The 24,521-nt window shown below is 46.0% G+C and overlaps 1 protein-coding gene across 1 annotated transcript in view; it reads left to right on the top strand.

The window, feature by feature from the left end:
* LOC143817284 (putative N-acetylated-alpha-linked acidic dipeptidase) overlaps positions 1-24,025 on the top strand; it is a 93,917-nt gene extending 69,892 nt beyond the window's left edge. Inside the window, exons 12-19 of the mRNA XM_077298553.1 lie at positions 1,729-1,792; positions 1,906-1,973; positions 5,240-5,331; positions 13,183-13,273; positions 16,624-16,888; positions 18,370-18,451; positions 22,382-22,474; positions 23,288-24,025. Of these exons, the coding sequence (XP_077154668.1) occupies positions 1,729-1,792; positions 1,906-1,973; positions 5,240-5,331; positions 13,183-13,273; positions 16,624-16,888; positions 18,370-18,451; positions 22,382-22,474; positions 23,288-23,477 (945 nt within the window). The 3' untranslated portion in view covers positions 23,478-24,025. The remainder of the gene's footprint in view (positions 1-1,728; positions 1,793-1,905; positions 1,974-5,239; positions 5,332-13,182; positions 13,274-16,623; positions 16,889-18,369; positions 18,452-22,381; positions 22,475-23,287) is intronic.
* Positions 24,026-24,521: the final 496 nt, after the last annotated feature.

Genomic DNA, 24,521 nt, shown 5'->3' with positions numbered 1-24,521 from the left:
TGCTGACAGATTCCCTTTACACTGGCTTCCTATTTGCTGGGAGCGGTGTGCTCCTGGAGATTGACACTTCGGACCAGTGAACAAATGGTTTGAGGCGTCCACTTTAAGATGTTAGAAAAGCATTGCAAGAGTCCAGGTACAATAAAGCTGTCCAGATTGTGCAATCCAAACAGATTTGGATCAGTGTTTACAAGTTTTATTTAAAAACAGCTTGTAAGCACTGTGCATGCTCAGCCGCCGCTGCTAGACTGCTGCAGTGGCCGGTAACCTAGACAAGGAACGCTAAACGGTAACATTAAAAATACCTCAGTTCTTGAGAATGGAGGTTTTTTTTAAGTAGATTGAAATTGCAAAAATGCTGTTTATTACAAGAACTTAGCAATTTTACCCAATATTGATGATAAAACCGTTCCCTGAATGTATCATCTGTATCATGTCATAAGCTCCTGAGCGTCCTCTAATGGTGGCTGCAGAAAGACGGAATTGCTATCACTTAGGCTGGTTTCACACTTTAAAAAAAACCGCAGGTGGTGAAAAAACGCATGTAAACGCGTCAAAACGCCACGTTTTTTTAGACGCATGCGTTTTTGCCGCGTTTACATGCGTTTTTTCCTGCGTTTGTGTTTTTTAAACGCATGCTGAGAAGTGTGTGACAGCTGCCAATCATCAAAATCAACTAGAAAACCCACTATAAACAGAAATAGCTAGGGTTAGGGTTAGGATCCCTAGTAACCCTAGGGATCCTAACCCTAACCCTAGGGATCCTAACCCTAACCCTAAGGGTTAGGACCCTAACCCTAAGGGTTAGGGTTAGGATCCCTAGGGTTAGGGTTATGGTTAGGATCCCTAGTAACCCTAGGGATCCTAACCCTAACCCTAACTCTAACCCTAACCCTAGGGATCCTAACCCTAACTCTAACCCTAACCCTAGGGATCCTAACCCTAACTCTAACCCTAACCCTAGGGATCCTAACCCTAACCCTAACCCTAGGGATCCTAACCCTAAACCTAACTCTAACCCTAACCCTAACCCTAGGGATCCTAACCCTAACCCTAAGGGTTAGGATCCTAACCCTAAAACTAAGGGTTAGGGTTAGGATCCCTAGGGTTAGGGTTAGGGTTAGGATCCCTAGGGTTACTAGGGATCCTAACCTTAGGGTTAGGGTTAGGATCCCTAGTAACCCTAGGGTTAGGGTTAGGGTTTTCTTGTTTTTTCTTGTGTTTAGGGTTAGGGTTAGGGTTAGGGTTTTCTTGTTTTTTTCTTGTGTTTAGGGTTAGGGTTAGGGTTCTTGTGTTTTTCTAAAAAAACGCATGCGTTTTTAACGCAAGCAAATGCATGTGCTTAAAAACGCATGCGTTTACATAGACAGCAATACATTTTTTTGCCGCGAATAAACGCATGCGTTTTTTTGCGACAAAAAAACGCAGCTAGGAATTACTACAGGTTGCATTTCTGCAACTGAACGCATGCGTCAAAAAACGCATGCGTTGCCGAAAACGCATCAAAACGCATGCTAAAAAACGCATGCGTTTTTTTAATGTTAAGTATAGAAAAAACGCATGCGTTTTTTAGCGCTAAAACGCTGCAGATCAAAACGCAAGTGTGAAACCAGCCTTAGTTCTGCAAGTTTTTGATGTGTCCTCTTCTGCGTTGATCTTGGAGAACATAGATGCCGGTAGCGCTAATAAATAATGTCTTCCTATCTGTGTCTTATTTTTTGCCCTTAGGAGAATGTTAAAATACTTGAAAATAGGGCAGTGGCTTACATCAATGCAGATTCTTCAGTGGAAGGTAAGAGCACCTGTCCTGACAGTGTGAACACAACCCAACCGTCCGCCTCTATAATCCTTTGTCCATTATTTTACAAAATTTGCAATAATTTTTGTAATATTTTTTTCCCTCAGGGAACTATACTCTAAGAGTTGATTGCACCCCTTTGCTATATCAGCTGGTGTACAGTTTAACAAAAGAGGTAACTATCGAGCGCTCAACAAATGACCAATCTGGTATTGTAGAAAAAAAAAAAAAAGCGGTACGTCCTAGGGAAGAGTAGAAATCTCCAGACATCTGGCACAATTTGTGCTAAAGAAACCTGTTTTCCGTGCTTTCCACTGCATTTGTTAAGTGACTGACATTTATTTTTCACCTTTCTCCAGAAGGGGGGATGACCTCAAGAAAAGTGGGCACAGCTTTGTGAAAATAGGTTATAGCTCATCAAAAAATTGTGCCAAAATTTTTGCGTAAATTTACGTAAGTCGACTAACAGGTGGTGTAAATTTTAGACCAGAAAGTCTAACGATGATCCAAGTTTATTGTACAGTGCAAACCACTGTGATAAAATTGGCGCAGTTTACACTATACCCAAAAATTTGAAAAAAAATTGATAATTTTGCCCCAATTTATTTACATCCTGAAAGTTACCGCAGTGGTTCAGTGCTGCCTCTTTGCTGCTTGGCAGGCTGTAGTAGTGACGTTGCAACCACAGCATCGCCACTGAGCTCGGTGATTGGCTCCAGCGGTCGCGTACACAGTTGACAGACAAAATTGATGGTCGTAGTCGCGAAGGAGAGGTGGTGCTGGACCTGTGATATTATATTGTCTATGTCTACAAGTCTATGGACTAAAAAAGTTTTCTTTGAAGACCCTATTAATCTCTTAGGCTTCCTCCCAACCTACAAGCTCGATCACATCATCATGTGCTCTTTCTCAGATTATCTCCCCCTCATTTGTTAGCATGAGGTCCCTACTCTCCTGCTTCCTGTTGGGACATTAGATGCATGCACTCCTCAAGAATGACCACACACCCAAAGTGAGGAGACTGGAGAACTGTAGTTCTGTGATGATGTCTTAAGAAAGAAGGTCCTAGCAAGACGCTACCTAGATACGAACAGAAGAAATGCAAACTCTGAACAAAACCACTTAAAGGGTTTATAAATGGATATTGTCAGATAGTCCTTGTAAATACAAGCAATTTTGCAATTTGCTGTTTATTAAAATTTTTAGACGTTCTTGAGATATTGACTTTTTTTTCTATTGAGTACAGCTCATTGCCTAGGAGACCGACCACAACCGCAACTGTGACTGAAAATGTAAAAGCGCTTACAAGTTCCTGATCTGTGCTTTGAACCTGGCTGGGATCGCTGGAGTGCGCTGTTGCCTCCTATTCCTGGCCATTTGCAGTACAGTGCTTACAAGCTAGGAGGCAGTAGTGGTCGGTCTCCTAGGAAACCAGCTGTAAACAAAAGAAAAAAAGTAGTAGATTCGCAAGATGAACTGGAAATTTTAATAAACAGTATATTGCAAAAGTGCTTGTTTTTGCAAGTGCTATCTGACCATGTCCATCTGGAAAGATGGAAAAATCCCCCTACAAACATGGGCCATACGATTATATCCTTCGTCCGTTCCCCAGCTCAAAAGTTTGTAAAATGAGAAAAAAATAAAGATTTAATTTAAATCCCATACTTTTACCCTCATTAAAAAATGAAAGAAAAAAAATAAAAATATATATAATATATATATATACACTCACTGGCCACTTTATTATTTATTATCAGTATGGGGAAGAAAGGTGATTTGAGTGCCTTTGAACGTGGCATGGTTGTTGGTGCCAGAAGGGCTGGTCTGAGTATTTCAGAAACTGCTGATCTACTGGGATTTTCACGCACAACCATCTCTAGGGTTTACAGAGAATGGCCCGAAAAAGAAAAAAAATCCAGTGAGCGGCAGTTCTGTGGGCGGAAATGCCTTGTTGATGCCAGAGGTCAGAGGAGAATGGGCAGACTGGTTCGAGCTGATAGAAAGGCAACAGTGACTCAAATCGCCACCCGTTACAACCAAGGTAGGCCTAAGAGCATCTCTGAACGCACAGTGCGTCGAACTTTGAGGCAGATGGGCTACAGCAGCAGAAGACCACACCGGGTACCACTCCTTTCAGCTAAGAACAGGAAACTGAGGCTACAATTTGTACAAGCTCATCGAAATTGGACAGTAGAAGATTGGAAAAACGTTGCTTGGTCTGATGAGTCTCGATTTCTGCTGCGACATTCGGATGGTAGGGTCAGAATTTGGCGTAAACAACATGAAAGCATGGATCCATCCTGCCTTGTATGGAGCATCTTTGGGATGTGCAGCCGACAAATCTGCGGCAACTGTGTGATGCCATCATGTCAATATGGACCAAAATCTCTGAGGAATGCTTCCAGCACCTTGTTGAATCTATGCCACGAAGAATTGAGGCAGTTCTGAAGGCAAAAGGGGTCCAACCCGTTACTAGCATGGTGTACCTAATAAAGTGGCCGGTGAGTGTATATATATATATATATATATATATATATATATATATATATATATATATATATATAATTACTGCTTCACCTGTAAAAGTCTGGTTTATGAAGATATAAAGGTTAATTACCCAGATCGTTAAACACTGTACGAAGAAAAAAAATTAAAATGCCAAAACTGCATTTAAAAAAAATGCAATAATAAAGTGTCGGACTCGTACCTACCCCAAAATGGTATCCATAAATACGTTGGCTCACTACCCAAAAATACAAGTTCTCACAAAGCTTTATCAGTGTAAAAATGTAAAAGTTACAACTTTCTGAAAATGACAAAATTTTTTCAATTTTAGCACAATGAACATCGTAAAAACTAAATCCCCCAAAATTTGCAACTTTGCTTTTTTGCACAATTTCATCACCTTTTAGGAGTTTTTTTTTCTTCCAGTAGATTGAATGCTAAAATTAATGATGTCGTTCAAAATTACAAATTGTCATGAAAAAAGAAAAAGAGGCCCATGTTATGGGTATAAGGATGGAAAATCCCAAAGTTTATTGCTATGGAAAGAACGGGAGAAAAATAAAAAGGCAAAATTAGAAAATCTTCCAAACGGGAAGGGGTTGACGCTAATAATACAGGATTTTTAGATTACTATTGGTCTATGGCTATTCCTCCTGACTGCCCCCAAACCATGGATGACTGACTGGGCAGAGCGTGCGTGTGTTTCTAATGGGGAAAGGTGGATAAGCCGCTGGTAAATGCCGAGGAATAATGGATCCAAAATCAAAGTCTATTTTGTAGAGTCAAGACAACCCTATGTATGTAGGATGGTCCACCAAGGCCTCAGGTGGTTTGGCCTCTTTACCTGTAAAATGTATGGACACCCTTAACTGATGACACTTTCCAGAAGTCTTTACACCACTGATATTCCCTTTCCGCTTCTTTCATTCTCCTTAGATCCAGAGTCCAGATGAAGATTTTGAAGGCAAATCTCTGTATGAAAGCTGGCACCAGAAGAACAACTGGACGGACTATAAGGATGGTCCCAGGTAATGTGGTACACCCGCCCAGTGGGATGGATCTGATCTCCATCAGTAATTGCGGAGACTAAAGACACATGTCCGGACTGCAGCAGGTGCGAGCATCCAAAGAGCTCATGCGCTTCTGATAATGGCCTCACTAGTTTTGTGGGTCAACTTGAACTCATTGGTCCCATATGGATTTATCATTGGGGCTACAGAAAGTGATAAGACTTCTAAAGAGTAATCAGCCACCATTATTGGACTAAAAAAAAAATTCCACCATCTTAGAATTTGGGAGATTGCCCCAGTTCCCAGTTTTCACAGCAGTGCCCCCTTCTTTTTGCAGTATTTATACTGCCTCCCTTTCACTTGTAGCCATTTGTAGTATCCTCTTATTTAGAGTAGTTACAGTAGTGCCTTACCCTAGAATTCCCCAGGGTTATTTCTCACCTCACCAGTAATAAGAGCTGCTTTCCACTTGCCCCCAGTAAACAGAGCTGTGCTGTCCCTCGTTAGTCCCAGCAGTGCTTTCCCCAGTACTCACAGCAGCGTCTTCTCCCATGTTCCCAGTATTTACTGGAGAAAGGCAGAGGGCTCTGGGTACATTGACCCCCACTCTCTTCCCTTTAGTCATATCAGAGTTTTTACTCACTTTCCTTCAGTGGTTACAGCTTTATTCTCTTCTCCTCCCCACTAATAATATTTGTTCCCATTTTCGCCCCTCATTAGTCATAGCAGTGCTTTCCCCAGTATTCCCAGAAGTGCTTCTTCTTTTACATTGCCCCCTTGTTTTCCCTCTGTGGTCACATTAGGCTATTCATTTACTTTCTCTCAGTAGTTACAGCAGTACCCCCTCTTTTCCCAGCATTCATAGCCATACCTTCTTTACAGTACCCCCCTCAATTTCCATTTGTGGTCACATCAGGTCATTTGAGTTGCCTGCCAGGGCCGTGGGGTACTCGGTACCGGGTCCGGTCAGCTTACAGGGGGATGTCATGGTGTCGGCGACCCGGTTCATGACCCTGGGCACCCAAGTTAAAGGGAATGTCTTTAAAGGGGTTTTAGGAATAAAGTTTGTTCGTGACGCCACCTGTGGTTTTCGGTCAGTAGGGACCGATGCTGCTAAAAGGGGTCCTCTGGGGTGATGTTATGGCAGCTAGATGGTATAACTTCCCACAGGTGAAGTAGGTCCCCAGGGCTTCCCAGGTGTAGGACACCGATGGTGTGGTAGATTGTATGGCAAAGAACGAGGACACAGGTTTGCAGCCTTTACCTAGGTTACTGATGGTAGCAGTAGCCTCAGTCCAGGGAACCAAGTGCAGGGGTAGCTGTGGTCCGGCCAGCTTGGAGGCAATAGGGGATCCCTATCCCAGGAGAGGTCCATAAGCCTTTCCTACTTGCTCTAGTTGACGAGGTCCCTGCTGCTTGTAGCTTGCTGGCAAAGTCCTGTCTCTCCTGTCCTGAGTCAGATGTCTGCACAGTAGACAGTATGAGCCATTTTACAGGATCTCTATCACAACACGGGCTCTCGGGTTACTGCTTCACCTCAGACTTGGTGTGGGCAATTAACATACAGTCCTATGCCCTCTGGTTCTGCCGTGCGTCCTGGAGAACAACACGACCACGGGCTCCCGGTGCCCAGTTACTACGCTCTGGCTCTGAGTGTGTCCGGTCACTGTTCCCCTCTGAGCAACTTCCTCCACTGTGATCCTTTCCTCTAGCTGCAGCTCAGTCCTGGCTGCACGGCTCCACACACTCTCTGCTCTCTTGGCTCTCTCTCCTCACTGTCTCCTCCAGACTGATCTCACTCCTCCTCCAGACCAGACTCTTAGGGTATGTGCACACGTCAGGATTTCTTGCAGAAATTTCCTGAAGAAAACCGGAAATTTTCTGCAAGAAATCCGCATTTTTTTTGCATTTTTTTCCCGTGTTTTTTGCGGTTTTTTTTAGCATTTTGCAAGTGTAATTAGCTTGCAGAATGCTAAAGTTTTCCAAGCGATCTGTAGCATCGCTTGGAAAACTGACTGACAGGTTGGTCACACTTGTCAAACATACTGTTTGACAAGTGTGACCAACTTTTTACTATAGATGCTGCTTATGCAGCATCAATAGTAAAAGATATCATGTTAAAAATAATAAAAAAATGGTTATACTCACCCTCTGCAGACAGCCGATCTCTTCAGCGGCGTCCATTCCTATAGACGGTGTGTGCAGGACCTTCGATGACGTCGCGGTCACGTGACCGCAACGTCATCGCGGTCATGTGACCGCGACGTCATCGCAGGTCCTTCACACACCATCTATAGGAACGGAAGCGGCAGCATGCACCGCTGAGAGGCGGGAAGACTCCGGGGGCCATCGAAGGTGAGTATATCACTATTTTTTATTTTAATTCTTTTTTTTTACCAATTATATGGTGCCCAGTCCGTGGAGGAGAGTCTCCTCTCCTCCACCCTGGGTACCAACCGCACATGATCCGCTTACTTCCCGCATGGTGGGCACAGCCCCGTGCGGGAAGTATGCAGATCAATGCATTCCTAGGTGTGCGGAATCCCCGCAATTCCGCAAATTTAATGAACATGTTGCTTTTTTTTCCGCGATGCGATTTTATATTTTATTTTATAGCGAAAAAACGCGAAAAAAAACTCGAAAAATACTGAATGTGTGCGCATGGCCTTAAAGTTAGGGAAGCCCCCCTGAATCCGGGTCCTGAGCTCCCACTTCTGGCCTGGTTTCAGAACATGTTGAATGTAGATGCTTACCTGGTAAAGAGAATCCTCCTTGCCTCCAAGCGTGATATCACCCTCTCCGAACGGAAGGCAACATCACTGTAACAACCGGTTACCTGGGGTCTTACATATTCACGTTCCATAGTTACAGCAGTTCCCCACTTACCCCAAGATTCTCCTTTTTCTCTGTGGTCACATCAGGGCATTCACTTTCGCTCAGTATTCACAGCAGTGCCCCTCCATCCCCCATTACTAACATCAGTGCCTACTTCTTTACATCCCACACCTCTTTTTTTACTCTGTGGTCACATCAGGGCATTCACTTTCCCTCAGTAGTCACAGCAGTGCCCCTTTTTTCCCAGCATTCACAGCACTGCCTCCACCTCTCCATTGCCCCCCTCCCATACACTCTGTGGTCACATCAGGGTACAGCAGTAACCCCCTTTTTGCAATATTATCCAGGGTTCTCTGTATATACAATATTGCCATCCTCTCCCCACCAATGATAACAGCTGAATTCCTGCTTTCCCCTAATAGACAGAACTGTGCTGCCCCTCATTAGTCACAGCAGTTCCTTTCCCAATTTGTTTAGTTTACCTCTTTGCACCTGCGTTTTGCATGTTTTATTTTAGTTTTCTATCTGTTTAGTACCAAAGTATCTTACACCATGTTTCTCCCCTTAGTAGTGCGGCGCCCCCACTGCCGCAGGGCTGAGGGGTACCCGGTACCGGGCCCCTGAGTCTCTGTTCTGGGGTTGTTCTTCGTCCCCCAGATGCTATGGTAAGGACGCACCCGTATGACGGGTAGGCTCGGAGGTCTTCCGGGACCCTAGAGTCGCCCCTCTCCTGTTGTTGCCCCCCTATGTCTTCTTAGGTGATTTGGGTGAGACAGCCCGCCTCTAACTGACTGTCCTGCCGTAGGTTTGAAGTATTGCCTGGAGCCTGATACTTCCTCGGCGTTCCGGCCACCGGTTACGCGCCTCAGTAGGATGTTGCCTCGTCTTACAGCACGACTCCTACTAGTGTTTCTCCTTGTTGCGTTGATCTCGTTTCTCACTCAGCACAATAAACCTCGCTTCTTATCCTTTCTTGGGGCACCGCCGCGATGAAGTGCAGGTGCAGTCCCGTAACGTTCTCTCTGTTCGCTAGGCATCTGTCAGGATCCCACCCCTGACAGGGACCCCCCTGAGTCTCTCCCTGCAACACCCTCTGCCACAGGGTGTTGCCTGTTCGATTCCCAGTCAGCTTCTGATCTAACTTCCTATCTAACCCCCAGTTTTACCAGACTGTGAGGAGTGGCCTAATACATAGAACCCTTTGCTCCCCCTGGAGGCCAGACTGTGAAATGTATTGGTGTCTGTGATACCTGGTCAGATGAACTCCTTCAGTGCCATCGGACGTACCATAGCCCCCCTTAGCGGCGGAGCTACAGTACTGCAACGACCAGGACTCTGGGGCGCTGCACTCCCCCCCTGGTTAAATCCAGTACTCCTGGACTGGGAAGAAAACGACAATACAGGTTAGCAAAAAGACATACAATTTTGAAATGCAATAACAAGTAAACTTTAACAGGGCTTCCCTTTATGGGAGGTGAGGACACTTGAACGTTACAAACATGGTTAAATATTTAAAATAACTTACTATAAATAACTTCTTTCACCCAACCGGGTATTCTACTTAGTGCAGATTTCTGAACAATGATTTAACATTGCCTTTAAGGACATACACGCTCAATCCACTAAAGACCTTCTTATAAAACACTATAAGGCTAATCAACTTTTTCTTCATTCTCCATCTTTACATCTGCAGGACCGCCTGTCTGTCTGCCCCAGGCCTACTGCCTCTCGTTCTATTACAGGACCGCCCCTTTCCGCCCGGGCCTACTGCCTTTCTGCTACTATACACAGTATAGAACTTATCATCCATCTCTCAGTTCAGGATCTCTGAGCCATCTCTGTATGGCTCCTAGGAGGACTCACTGACTAACCCCGTCTGGGTTCACTTCCTGTCCTCATTCTTCTATCGACATCATTAAACATTTCTTACAATTAACTAGTTAGCTACATTTAACTTCTACATATTAGCATTATTACTTCTTCTTTCAAGACATCATTACCATTCAACCATCTTAAGGCAACACTATTCATTAGTGCAATATGCGAACATTCCCTTTAAGAGGGGACCAAGTCTCCATGAGGTAGTGCAACCTCTCAAGCTGCAAGTCTGTTTGCAGTAAGGACTTCGGTGCTGTTTCCAGGAACAGTTTCTTCGCAAAGAGTCCTTTCTTTTGTAAAACCAGTAGAGAGCACCTTTAAGAAGGTGCAAACTATTTACAAGAAGTTTGTAATCATGCATTGTACATGATTCAGCAGTTCTTTGATAACTTGTGCAAAAGTAGAAAACAAGAGGCAATAGGGGTCCCGGGTAAACTAAGGGATCCCTTTAAGAGTTAACCCTAGTCGGGTTTAAAGCAAAACGCAGAGAAATAACCAGTTAACTATTTACATGTTATGAAGCATTCTTGCTTACTCATTTTCTGGCGGGGCAGGGGGTGGTCTTCTTCCAGGCCTCACCAGGCCGACGGGTCGCGTTGGTGTAACAAGGACTGGTCCCGGCTCCAGTAACGACAGGATCCCTCGTCGGGATGCCCTCCTGGCTTGTGGGCGAGCGCGACCCAGAGGCACGCGGGGATACCGGACTCCCTGGGGTTCCGCGGGGACAAGTTCCATCACCTTCTCCACAGGAGGCTCGTCCTCCGACATTCCGGCAGCAGCCTGGAGCGCGACACACCGCTCGATGCCCCGAGCCATCCAGCCGACCGACCTCCTCCACCGGGTGTAGGTCACTGCGTCACCAGGCTCCAGGTCGCAATCGTACCTTCCCCCGCAGGGCTCCACTTCTTCTCGGTCAGCGCGGACTTGTAGTGGCTCCCCGATCTCCTGAATAACTCCCCTTCCTTTCCGGGAGTTGAAGGACACCACTACACCCCAGTGTGACGGTGGGGTCTCCTCGACGCTCGTGAGATCAACCTGGGCCGCAGGCTGGGGTCTGTTTCGCCACGCTGTCATCAGGCGCCGCAAGTGTTCGGCCTCTGGTAGGATCCTCAGGCCCTGTGCCTGCAGCCCACATTCTGTCGCGGCCGGGATGGAGGAAGCAGGGGACACCGGAGTTAGGCGGACCTCCGTGGGCAGACCCAGCCGAGCGGTCACGCGAGCGTCGGCCTCAAGGCGGCGTGCTACCTGCCGGGTCTCAGCTGCAGCTACACACTCCTCAGACGGCGGCCAGTTGGGTCTGCCCGGCGGTAGCTCCGTAAGGGCCAGTCCCTGCAACGATGGCGAGTCTGGGGCTGTGTCGGGTGGTGCAGCCTCATGCTGGGTTGGGTCATCCCCACGCGGTGCTCCCGGCGTCGCCATCTTTTCTTCCCCTCCAGTGTCTTCTTCCCGCGGTCCCTTTCGTGGGTGGCCCCGTCTCCATGGTCTCCACCCTCCAAAGAGGATGAGAAGGCGGACCTCGGCTGCTGACGGACACGTCCTCAGGATGCAGAAATACTTAGACTGGGCGGCCATTGTTCTTCGCGCTCTTCAGCTCATTAACGCCCACTTCCACGCCCTCCTTCTTCTCCTGCGCTCCTCAGGGCGCTGTAATGGCGGATTTTGGCGGCAAATGGCAATGCACAGTCTTTGCAATAAGTCACAGTCCAAGCACAACAAATCACAGTTCCAAGGCACACATGACCTGATTCTTCAGGCTTAAGTAGATCCTGTTCGTGACGCCAAAATTGCGGCGCCCCCACTGCCGCAGGGCCGAGGGGTACCCGGTACCGGGCCTCTGAGTCTCTGTTCTGGGGTTGTCACGGTGGCTAGACCCGGTCCGTGACCCTGCTGAGGGGCGTCCAATGAAAAGGGTGGGGAATGGTGGTGTTGTCGTGGTGCGGTGCAGGTCGCAGTAAATAACAAGGACACCAGTTTGCAGTCTCTTTACCTCTTTACTGAAGGTTTCAGGATCCTCAGTCCGGAATACGGTTAACCGAGCTGCGCAAGCCCGGCCGGTCCGATGGCACCTCCAGAGTTCCCTTTGCAGGTGGAAATCGGTGCCTACCTTCTAGCGCTTGTGTGTTGTGGTCCTCCCCTGCTGTGCTTACGGGATAGTCCCCTCAACTGTTGTGTCTGTTTCTCGTGTTCCCTCACAACTCGATTATGATGTTCTTCTTCGTTCCCCAGATGCTATGGTAAGGACGCACCCATATGACGGGTAGGCTCGGAGGTCTTCCGGAACCCTAGAGTCGCCCCTCTCCTGTTGTTGCCCCCCTATGTCTTCTTAGGTGATTTGGGTGAGACAGCCCGCCTCTAACTGACTGTCCTGCTGTAGGTTTGAAGTATTGCCTGGAGCCTGATACTTCCTCGGCGTTCCGGCCACCGGTTACGCGCCTCAGTAGGATGTTGCCTCGTCTTACAGCACGACTCCTACTGGTGTTTCTCCTTGTTGCGTTGATCTCGTTTCTCACTCAGCACAATAAACCTCACTTCTTATCCTTTCTTGGGGCACCACCGCGATGAAGTGCAGGCGCGGTCCCGTAACGTTCTCTCTGTTCGCTAGGCCTCTGTCAGGATCCCACCCCTGACAGGGACCCCCCTGAGTCTCTCCCTGCAACATCCTCTGCCACAGGGTGTTGCCTGTTCCATTCCCAGTCAGCTTCTGATCTAACTTCCTATCTAACCCCCAGTTTTACCAGACTGTGAGGAGTGGCCTAATACATAGAACCCTTTGCTCCCCCTGGAGGCCAGACTGTGAAATGTATTGGTGTCTGTGATACCTGGTCAGATGAACTCCTTCAGTGCCATCAGACGTACCATCACTCCCCTTAGCGGCGGAGCAACAGTACTGCAACGACCAGGACTCTGGGGTGCTGCAGTAGTAGGGAATAAAAGTGCTTGCCCCTCCCTAGTCACAGTTACAGACCCCTCTGGAGAATGACGGTGGGAAGATGTTTCTTGCGAATACAACTGGGCACAATGTTTTGCAGTACAATACTACGTACCAGCGTAGAGAAACTACGAGCCAATGACATGATACAGAAGGAATCTGCTGCCGTTTTGTGCCTAAATGTCTCGTAAAATTTTGTAATTTTCTAATATTTTTCTTTCTACAAGGATAAACAAACTGGGGTCAGGAAACGACTTTGAAGTGTTTTTTCAGCGTCTTGGCATCGCTTCTGGAAGAGCTCGCTACACAAAAAACTCGGTGAGTGGTTTTCTACTCCAGCACCTGGTAAGTGGGAGGAAGGGCGCGCACGTAGCGGCAATGTTCTGAGTCACCCTGTGCTTCTATCAAACGACAAGTTAAATATCTGTTCCCGAAGCAAAATGATACGGCGAAGACTTAAATGTTGTAATTATATAATCCCGAAAGTGTCACAAGCGACAAAATAAAAACAGGCCCGAGAACAAACAAGTTAAAAAAAGTGTTTCAGGACGCATCACCTGTCTCATCCTAAATAGATGGAATAAAAATCTGACATTTTGCGATGACTTAAAGGCGATTGACAATTGTATTTTATTTTTTATTTTTTTTTACTGTTCATTTGCTTCATAAATGCAAAGTTACGCAACTTTAAATATAGACACTCTGCGGCATAAAAAAATGGTAGAAAAATTAGTCCTTTTAATTAGCAGATTGCTATACAAAAATGTTACAAATCCATCAGAGGTTTTGGTCCTGATGGCTCTTTCTGCTCCCCCCTTCTCAGTGTAGGAGGCCATATTATCAGTGTGAGCGCGATCCGACAAAACATCTGACTGATGTTACTTTACGGGGTCTTATACAAGTTAAGTTTTTTCTTCGGGTCAAGTCGGTCCAAGTAAAAAAAAAAATCACTGCATGTCCAGGTTTGATCCAACATTCGGATGGCACTCGACCATGCAAGTCAATGAGTGCATGGGAGACATCAGACCACACTCAGATAACATCTGAGTGCAGTCTGATTTTAACAGACTAAGAGAATCGAGAAGATGGAGAATTTTTTTCCTCCATCTTCTCCTCATTCGAGAGAGTCAGGTCACACTATGATCAAACGCTGATCAGAGTTTGATCAAAACGTCATTTGCATAAGCGACCTGATTTGGATGAGTGAATACACGGTCATCTGTACCTGTCCTTAGAGATGGTAGTAGGGAGGGCGTGAAGTTGCACACATTTGCACTGTGGAGATGGGAAGAAGCATCTGTAGACTTAGGAAAGAGGTGACTCTTGGTCTTCCTTTCCTGGGGCGGTCCTCATGTGAGACAGTTTCTTTGTAGCGCTTGATGGTTTTTGCCACTGCACTTGAGGACACTTTCAAAGTTTTCCAATTTTTGGGACTGACTGACCTTCATTTCTTAAAGTAATGATAGCCACTCGTTTTTCTTTACTTAGCTGCTTTTTTCTTGCCATAATACAAATTCTAACAGTTTATTCAGTAGGACTATCAGCTGTGTATCCACCAGACTTCTGCACAACACATATATATACACACACACACACACGTCAGTGACACACACATATATATGTATTTATATTGAACTGAGAGAGAGAGAATAAAAACCGGTAATTCATCTGCCGGCTTCTGCAAAATCACTGCAGGAGCCGACAGGATAGAAGAGATGGATTACATACAGTATGTACACATAGAATAGGTAGATATATAGATGTCAGTGACAAATACAATTAGTACAGTGTGTGTGCAAATTACTGGACATGTATTTAATAAAAGATTATTTTATGGAAAAAAAAAGGGTGTGGGCTCCCGCTCAATTTTCACAAACAGCAGAGGGAAAGCCAATGAATGGGGCAGATGTTTATAGCCTGAGAAGGGGGTAATACCCATGTAGGTTCCCGGGCTATTAATATAAGCTCACAGCTGTATACTTAGCCTTTACTGGCTACTAAAATAGGGGAGCCCCCCAAAAAATGACATTGTGTCCCCCTAGAATTAATAACCAGCAGAGGCTATGCAGACAGCTGTGGGATTATATTAATAGCCTAGGAAGGGGCCATGGATATTGCCCCCCCCCCTGGCTAAAAACATCAGCACTCAGCCATCCCAGAAAAGGCGCATCTCTAAGATGCGCCAATTCCGGCACTTAGCCTCGCTCTTCCCACTTGCCCTGTAGCGGTGGCAAGTTGGGTGATAGTTGTGGGGATTGATGTCACCCCAAGGTTAGTAATGGAGAGGTGCTAATACGACACCCCTATTAATAACCCCATAGCCAAATTGTCAAGAAAACAGACACCCAGTTAAAATCCTTTAAATGAAATAATGACACAGTCTCCTATAATATTCTTAATTAAACCATACTTACTGACACACTTAATTCCTTCGAAGCCCTTGATCACCTGTAATAAAAGTAAAATAACAAACCAACAATATACCATACCTGTCCATCGTTGTGTCCCACACAGTAATCCATATCTGGGGAATATACAGTTTTCAACCTGGACGGTGCCAAGATGCGACTGTCCCTGCTGAAAACTACTTGTGAATGAGATGCTGAGAGTGGAGCTTTAGTGACTAGCGGTGACATCTCAGCCTGAGCTGCAGTGAACTCTTGGACCGTGAGAAAATGCACTGACATTTTTCACTTAGTAGCTTTTTATTTTAAACAAAGGTAACCACTATTATATGTAAAAAATTAATAAATAAAAAATCCAAGTGAAAAGTGTTCATAGTCTTTAAAGGGGATGTCCACTTTAGACAATACCTTTTTTTTGGAAGGATCTGCTTATATTAACCTGATCAGCTGTAATCTGTTGAAATAGGTGTTCAGTTCCCCCACAGCACCTCTGAAGGGAAACTGAGGCATTACACCACACTTATTTTATTGGTTGTCATGTAGTTTATTATTTACAGTGTGCATCACAGCGAGAGAAAAAAATGGGTTTTCTAGGCTAGACAGTTTGTTTTAATAAATGTTTGCTCAAAGAGGGCATCATGGCTAGCGATTCTAGATTGGTGGTGGTGGTGCTAATTTCTATCAGTCAGCTGCTTGATGAGGTCACGTCGACAGCTGCCGACAGTCCCACATTTGCTAGGACTGGACTGATTATTTGGGTTCAATCCTAGAAAATTCTGTACTTTTACAAACCAAAATGTGGTGGGCTTATATAGAACTTGTCAGAAGTGGGCATTGCCAACTTGGTTTGGGGCGTTCCTGGTGGATGACCTGGGGCAGCACTGAAAAGTTACCTATCCATGGATATTCATGCTGCCTAAACCACAGGCAGCATGAATCCAAGTTTCGGTGATTCTTCCCTCACCTCTGTGGGTGTATCTCGATGCCCCTGGGTGAGTATAATCTAACCTCTTTTTCTCATCTTTCAGGATACATCGGGGGCTTATCTACAGGATTACAGAATGCTGTAGATAAGCCCCTGATGCTGGTTGGCTTAGCTCACCTTCGATTTTGGGGGTGACAGGTTCCCTTTAACGGTTTGTTTGTTTGTTTAGGAAATTAAGGATTATTTTTATTTATTTTTTTTCTCCATTTTCTTTTTTTTATTTCTGACATTTGAACTCCGAGTTTCAATGCCTATTTTTTTGTTTGTCCATTCTTCAGAAAGAAGGAAGATTTAGCGGCTACCCAGTTTATCACAGCGTCTATGAGACATTTGAGATTGTGGATAAGTTCTACGACCCTCTATATAGAAATCACCTGGCGGTGGCCAAAGTGCGGGGTGGACTTGTCTTTGACCTGGCTAATGAGGTGATCATCCCTTTCAATGCCCACGACTACGCTGATGTCCTGAAGGATTACGCCAAAATTATCCAGGACATAGGACAGAAACATATACTGCAAATGGCAGCTTATAATGTCTCTTTTGGTAAGTTAATAGAATAGTAATTGTTGCTTGGCGGCATGTAACCATCTGGATAGGACCGATTAAGGACACGCTCCATTCATTGGTGCAATAAATCCTCTTTGAGTCAACCAACTGCTTTAAAAACAACAATGGTGTTCTAGATGGGTGGTCATCTCTGCATGCTGACCGATCCATCTATGAGATATTATATGCCAACGTGCTAAAGTTTTGATAAGGGGGATCTCCAAATTGGGACCTCCAGTAATCATGAGAATGAAAATCATGTGCCCTCATTTTGAATCTAGTGGTGGTCACTGGCTAAGAATGTTCCAAGTTGCCATTTTTAAGGTCTATGGAACTGATGTAGACAGGAAAGTACAGCGCTCGTCTATCTCCGATACAGCAAACATGCACGTGTAAGGAGATGGACCTACTGCCCATGTTCTCCATTGAAGACACGCATATTGTTATGATGTGTATCGTGACATGTGTTATTAGTGATGGCATTGTAGTTTGACTGACATTAGGGAGAGCTAGGGTTAATGATTGGGACTAGCCCAGAATGGAAGTAGCTAAAATGCAGGGACAGAAACCATTTCCTGTCAGGAAGTAAGATAAGGCCCAGTGTGCAAGAGAAGCAGACCTAAGGTTTGACTGATCAGTAGAGCAACGTGACGTCAGAGTCCCTGATGTGAGTGGAGACCGAGGCAGTGGATAGCAAGATCCGGAGTAAAGGAAGGAAATGTAATCAAAGGACAGAGGGATGTATTGGAGACGCGTCCTGGGATAGGACACCTAGCCATACGACCCAGAGTTCGCCAGACAGAGAGGTAGCGGGGCAGGACGGAACAGCGAATGTGAGACAAAGAGAGGGGCACGGGTGGTAATTCCAGGGCTCCAGCAAGCAGAGAAGCCAAGTAAAGGCCATTGCGGCAAGCCAACTCCCACAAGGAAAAAAGGAAGCAAAACCGCGGGTTGAAGTACTGGACTCTCACTTACTGGATGGTGGTACAGTTATTGGGGACCGGAGAGACTCCTGAAGTACTGGGCTGGGCGGTGGGTAATGTAGAGATGCTAGCTAAAGCAGAGGCAAGTGAGCCTAGAGAAGGAAAATAGAAATGGGTGTGAAGATGCTCCATGTTATAAAACAAACATTCATGTAGTTATGCACCCACTATCTAATGTACATACTTCCCACCAAGTTACTGTTCAGTAAAAAAAATGTTAATTGTTGGCTGATGGACTCCCTCAATGATCTCCTCAACACACGGTCCTGGCTAGCCGAAATCACTGGCATCAAGCGGCCTGCAAGGGTTAGCGCCCCTGTGGACGAAGCCAACACACCCAGCCAGGACTCCCATGTTCATGAAGCATGCCGGGACATGAAAGATGAGTACCTTGCCCCCGACTACCGCTTCAATCAAAAAATGGAAATCGTACTGAACCCTCATTGATCACCTATGGTAAAATGTTTTTTTTTAATATTCTATTTTGTTTTTCAGATGCACTTTTTTCTGCTATTGAAAATTTCACAAATTCTGCTATTTCATTTCATGCGAGGTTGAAAGATCTGGATGTTACAAAGTAAGTGAAATATTTTTTCACTATTTATACTGCTCCATAGCTTGAAAGTACACACGATGAGCATTCACAAATCAAAGCTTAATGATCAGTAGAGACTTTTAAGTCCGTTCAGTGTAAAAATGGATTTAAAATATCAGTAATTATAGAACTGTTTAAAATTCAGGGTCTTTAATTACCACTCTTGGGGCTGGGTACCAAACCACAGAGCACCTGGCTCTGGATATTGAATCAATGGTCACCAAAGGCTTGATAGAAAACCACTGAACATGAGGAACTAGGTAGTAAATAACTGAAAACCAGGCGCATGGCATTGAACTACTAGTTACCGGGGAATGGGCACTAAACCACTGGATACTGGTGGCTGGGCACTAAACCATTTGTCACTGGGGACTAGGTAGTAAACCACTGACGACTTGGGGTTCAGCAATCGGCGCTGGACACCAGGGGCTAGACACTAAACTACTGGATGCCAGATGCAGGGCACAAACCACTACATACTGGGGACCGGGCACTAAACCATTGGATACTGGGTTTACATAATAAACCAATGAAAACTTAGGGCAGAGCACTTGTCACCAGGGGCTGGCAACTAATTTACTGGATGACAGGGGTAGAGCCTAAACAATAGAATGTCAGGCATTGGGAACTAAATCACTGGATATCAGGGGTAGGGCCTAATCCACTGGATGTCAGGGGTAGGGCCTAATCTACTGGATGTCAGGGGTAGGGCACTAAAGCACTGGATGTCAGGGGTAGGGCACTAAAGCACTGGATGTCAAGGGTAAGGCACTAAACCTCTGGATGTCAGTGATAGGGCACTAAACCTCTGGATGCCAGGGGTAGCGCCTAATCCATTGGTTGTCAGGGGTAGGGCACTAAAGCACTGGATGTCAGCGGTATGACCTAATCCACTGGATGTCAAGGGTAAGGCACTAAACCTCCAGATGTCAGTGATAGGGCACTAAACCTCTGGATGCCAGGGGTAGAGCCTAATCCATTGGATGTCAGGGGTAGGGCACTAAAGCACTGGATGTCAGGGGTAGGGCACTAAAGCACTGAATGTCAGGGGTAGGGCACTAAACCTCCAGATGTCAGTGATAGGGCACTAAACCTCTGGATGCCAGGGGTAGAGCCTAATCCATTGGATGTCAGGGGTAGGGCACTAAAGCACTGGATGTCAGGGGTAGGGCATTAAAGCACTGGATATCAGGGGTAGGGCACTAAAGCACTGAATGTCAGGGGTAGGGCACTAAACCTCTGGATGTCAGTGATAGGGCACTAAACCTCTGGATGCCAGGGGTAGCGCCTAATCCATTGGATGTCAGGGGTAGGGCACTAAAGCACTGGATGTCAGGGGTAGGGCACTAAAGCACTGGATGTTAGGGGTAGGGCACTAAAGCACTGGATGTCAGGGGTAGGGCACTAAAGCACTGAATGTCAGGGGTAGGGCACGAAAGCACTGGATGCCAGGGGTAGCGCCTAATCCATTGGATGTCAGGGGTAGGGCACTAAAGCACTGGAAGTCAGGGGTAGGGCACTAAACCTCTGGATGTCAGTGATAGGGCACTAAACCTCTGGATGCCAGGGGTAGCGCCTAATCCATTGGATGTCAGGGGTAGGGCACTAAAGCACTGGAAGTCAGGGGTAGGGCACTAAAGCACTGGATGTCAAGGGTAGGGCACTAAAGCACTTGATGTCAGTGATAGGGCACTAAAGCACTGGATGCCACGGGTAGCGCCTAATCCATTGGATGTCAGGGGTAGGGCACTAAAGCACTGGATATCAGGGGTAGGGCACTAAAGCACTGGATGTCAGGGGTAGGGCATTAAAGCACTGGATGTCAGGGGTAGGGCACTAAAGCACTGGATGTCAGGGGTAGGGCACTAAAGCACTGGATGTCGGGTAGGGCACTAAAGCACTGGATGTCAGGGGTAGGGCAATAAACCACTGGATGTCAGGGGTAGGGCATTAAAGCACTGGATGTCAGGGGTAGGGCACTAAAGCACTGGATGTCAGGGGTAGGGCATTAAATCACTGGATGTCAGGGGTAGGGCACTAAAGCACTGGATGTCAGGGGTAGGGCACTAAAGCACTGGATGTCAGGGGTAGGGCACTAAAGCACTGGATGTCAGGGGTAGGGCACTAAAGCACTGGATGTCAGGGGTAGGGCAATAAACCACTGGATGTCAGGTGTAGGGCACTAAAGCACTGGATGTCAGGGGTAGGGCACTAAAGCACTGGATGTCAGGGGTAGGGCATTAAAGCACTGGATATCAGGGGTAGGGCACTAAAGCACTGAATGTCAGGGGTAGGGCACGAAAGCACTGGATGTCAGGGGTAGGGCACTAAACCTCTGGATGTCAGTGATAGGGCACTAAACCTCTGGATGCCAGGGGTAGCGCCTAATCCATTGGATGTCAGGGGTAGGGCACTAAAGCACTGGATGTTAGGGGTAGGGCACTAAAGCACTGGATGTCAGGGGTAGGGCACTAAAGCACTGGATGTCAGGGGTAGGGCACTAAAGCACTGAATGTCAGGGGTAGGGCACGAAAGCTCTGGATGTCAGGGGTAGGGCACTAAACCTCTGGATGTCAGTGATAGGGCACTAAACCTCTGGATGTCAGTGATAGGGCACTAAACCTCTGGATGCCAGGGGTAGCGCCTAATCCATTGGATGTCAGGGGTAGGGCACTAAAGCACTGGAAGTCAGGGGTAGGGCACTAAAGCACTGGATGTCAAGGGTAGGGCACTAAAGCACTGAATGTCAGTGATAGGGCACTAAAGCACTGGATGCCAGGGGTAGCGCCTAATCCATTGGATGTCAGGGGTAGGGCACTAAAGCACTGGATATCAGGGGTAGGGCATTAAAGCACTGGATGTCAGGGGTAGGGCACTAAAGCACTGGATGTCAGGGGTAGGGCACTAAAGCACTAAAGCACTGGATGTCAGGGGTAGGGCAATAAACCACTGGATGTCAGGGGTAGGGCAATAAACCACTGGATGTCAGGGGTAGGGCATTAAAGCACTGGATGTCAGGGGTAGGGCACTAAAGCACTGGATGTCAGGGGTAGGGCATTAAAGCACTGGATGTCAGGTGTAGGGCACTAAAGCACTGGATGTCAGGGGTAGGGCACTAAAGCACTGGATGTCAGGGGTAGGGCACTAAACCACTGGATGTCAGGTGTAGGGCACTAAAGCACTGGATGTCAGGGGTAGGGCACTAAAGCACTGGATGTCAGGGGTAGGGCACTAAAGCACTGGATGTCAGGGGTAGGGCCTAATACACTGGATGTCAGGGGTAGGGCACTAAAGCACTGGATGTCAGGGGTAGGGCACTTAAGCACTGGATATCAGGGTAGGGCACTAAAGCACTGGACATCAGGGGTAGGGCACTAAAGCACTGGACGTCAGGGGTAGGGCACTAAAGCACTGGATGTCAGGGGTAGGGCACTAAAGCACTGGATGTCAGGGGTAGGGCAATAAACCACTGGATGTCAGGTGTAGGGCAATAAACCACTGGATATCAGGGGTAGGGCACTAAAGCACTGGATATCAGGGGTAGGGCACTAAAGCACTGGATGTCAGGGGTAGGGCCTAATCCACTGGATGTCAGGGGTAGGGCACTACACCATTGAACAGCAGTGGCTGGGTAGTAAACCTCTGGACACATTAGGATAATGACACAAAAAAATCCCGAAACCACTAAACAGTAATGATTGTGACACATTAAACATAAGGGACAAGGCAATAGACAGTGTATATATATGGGACAGAAAATCATTGATCAGCACCAGACCACTGAATATTAGAATATTGACTCCCAGGCCTTAGTTTCGTATTAGGGACCAGTAGTTTATTACCAGCTTTTCTACCTATGTTTACATCTGGAGATCATCCATCTATTTTATATCTGCAATATCTTCATTACAGCCCAATAGAAGTTCGGTCTGTGAACGATCAGCTCATGTACTTGGAGAGGGCCTTCACTGACCCCTTGGGATTACCCGGACGTCCCTTCTACAGGTGAGAAAGTGAAACCATCATCATTTTCGCCTTGGTCGCACCTATAATGGGTGAAGCGGTAGCATTTGCTACAAGGCTTTAGTGTCTTTAGTGTGTGATGGGGGCTAACACTTCTGTGTTATAAATGCCAAATAATAGGTGGGGTCACAGTTCTTGTACTTTTAAGAGCGTGGCCGCTGGACCCGGGTCTTGAGAATCTTTTTGAGCGACGCTAGAAGGATAACATAAAGCATGACTACTATGAAATGGAGTGTGATTGTAAGATCCAAGTGTACAGGTTTTATATATTTTTATTTTTTTTAGGGGCAGGGGGAAACCAAAACATACGGTATATAAGTCTGCATAGGAGCTGTATACATTAAGACTTTTTAGTTTTTTGATGCACTCAAGAATCACTTTTAAGTATAGATTCTGCAAAAGAACGTATTGTTAGGTGTCACATTTTGAAATCTTTCTAAAAAGCTTCATACCAAACTTGAAACATATCCATCCCCAGAGATGGGTAACTTTATTGATCACTGGGGATCTGACCACAGGGACTCCCGCGATCACGGGCTTAAATGTCCAAGCCCCCGGTTTGACTATAGCGAGAGTGCTCATGCTCGCCATTAAAAATGTGTGGGACTGATCCTGAAGGTTGGTCGATGTGCTCTTCATCAGTCCTATAGTCTTTGGATGGTGCTTTGCGCACGTCATACAAATAGAGGACACAGGACTCTCATTCTTGGGATTAGTAAGGGTGGCAAAAATCAACAACTTATTATCTTGGAGCATAAATTTCTTCTGATCCTTCTTTTTTGTCTTCCCCTTCAGACACATCATCTATGCTCCAAGCAGCTACAATAAGTATATGGGGGAATCATTCCCCGGGATCTACGACGCACTCTTCGACATTGAGAACAAAAGCGACCAACGCTCCGCATGGGAGGAGGTCAAGAGACAAATTTCTATAGCTGCCTTCACTGTCCAGTCTGCCGGGCAGACGCTGGAGGACGTCTTATGATTATAATGTATATATCATATTTATATTCTGAGCTAATGAGTCAACAGATCTCGATTTCTTCTCCCTCTATTAACTTTAACATTCACCATTCATTAAAGGGATTGTCCGGAGAATAAAGAAAGAGCATTTTTTTAAAAGGAATAATAAGAAGTGATTCTTACCCTCAGAGTCCTTGCTATTCCGGATTTGATGATTACGTGTTGCCCGCTGGACTCTACTTCCTGTAAATTCCTGCTGAGCAAATCACTGGCTCACACCTCAGCCTGTGATTGGATGCCTTTCTGCTGTATAGACACCAAAAAAACAGAGACCGGCAGGGATCAGGAGCTGCAGGGGATTGACGAGATTTACATTGATATTTTTGAGTAGTCTGTACCCTTTTAAAAAAAATTTTTCTTAGATCACCTCTTTAAGTATTAATATCATACACCCAAGAATCTGCAAGGGACACTAACCATATTGTTCATGGTCATGATCACTTACCAGAATTACATGTAAATATCATAAAGAAGAATCGGTCCAGCACATTATTATATTTTTAACACATCCTATTGCCTCTTCTTGTCTTCTTGGTAGGGGGGTGAATGTTGGAAGGAATTAACTGAGGTTCTGCTCCATCAATGATATATGGTATAAGGGGAGTGGCCCTTTTAGTCAACTGTCATGCTTTTCATGGATATGTACCATAAAGTATCTACACGAGGGGCAGGTTTGTAAACATTCTACAATTTTGGATGCAAATGTTGGTAATTTTGAGCCTGGCCACATAAGGGAGAGTCCTAAAGAATGGAAATCATTCACAACTTATAATTATTATTATTAAAAATGGCTCCACACATTGGGATGAAGTTGGAATCTCAGGTTAAAAATTGGTGGATTACACTATGTAGTATTTTAAAGAGGAGGTGTCGCTTGCCATAAATATGCCATATAATTACTCCCATTCGCATCCAAACTCCCTGAACAACACGTCAACACTGAACTTTCCTCCCACTTCTCATCCAACTTGCTATTAGACAACCTGCCATCTGGCTTCCTTCCCCA

This window comes from Ranitomeya variabilis, chromosome 3 (assembly GCF_051348905.1).
Source record: "Ranitomeya variabilis isolate aRanVar5 chromosome 3, aRanVar5.hap1, whole genome shotgun sequence".
In the NCBI taxonomy this organism is placed as follows: domain Eukaryota; kingdom Metazoa; phylum Chordata; class Amphibia; order Anura; family Dendrobatidae; genus Ranitomeya; species Ranitomeya variabilis.
Note: the sequence above shows the minus strand (reverse complement) of the source record. Positions and strands in the feature narration are given on the sequence as shown.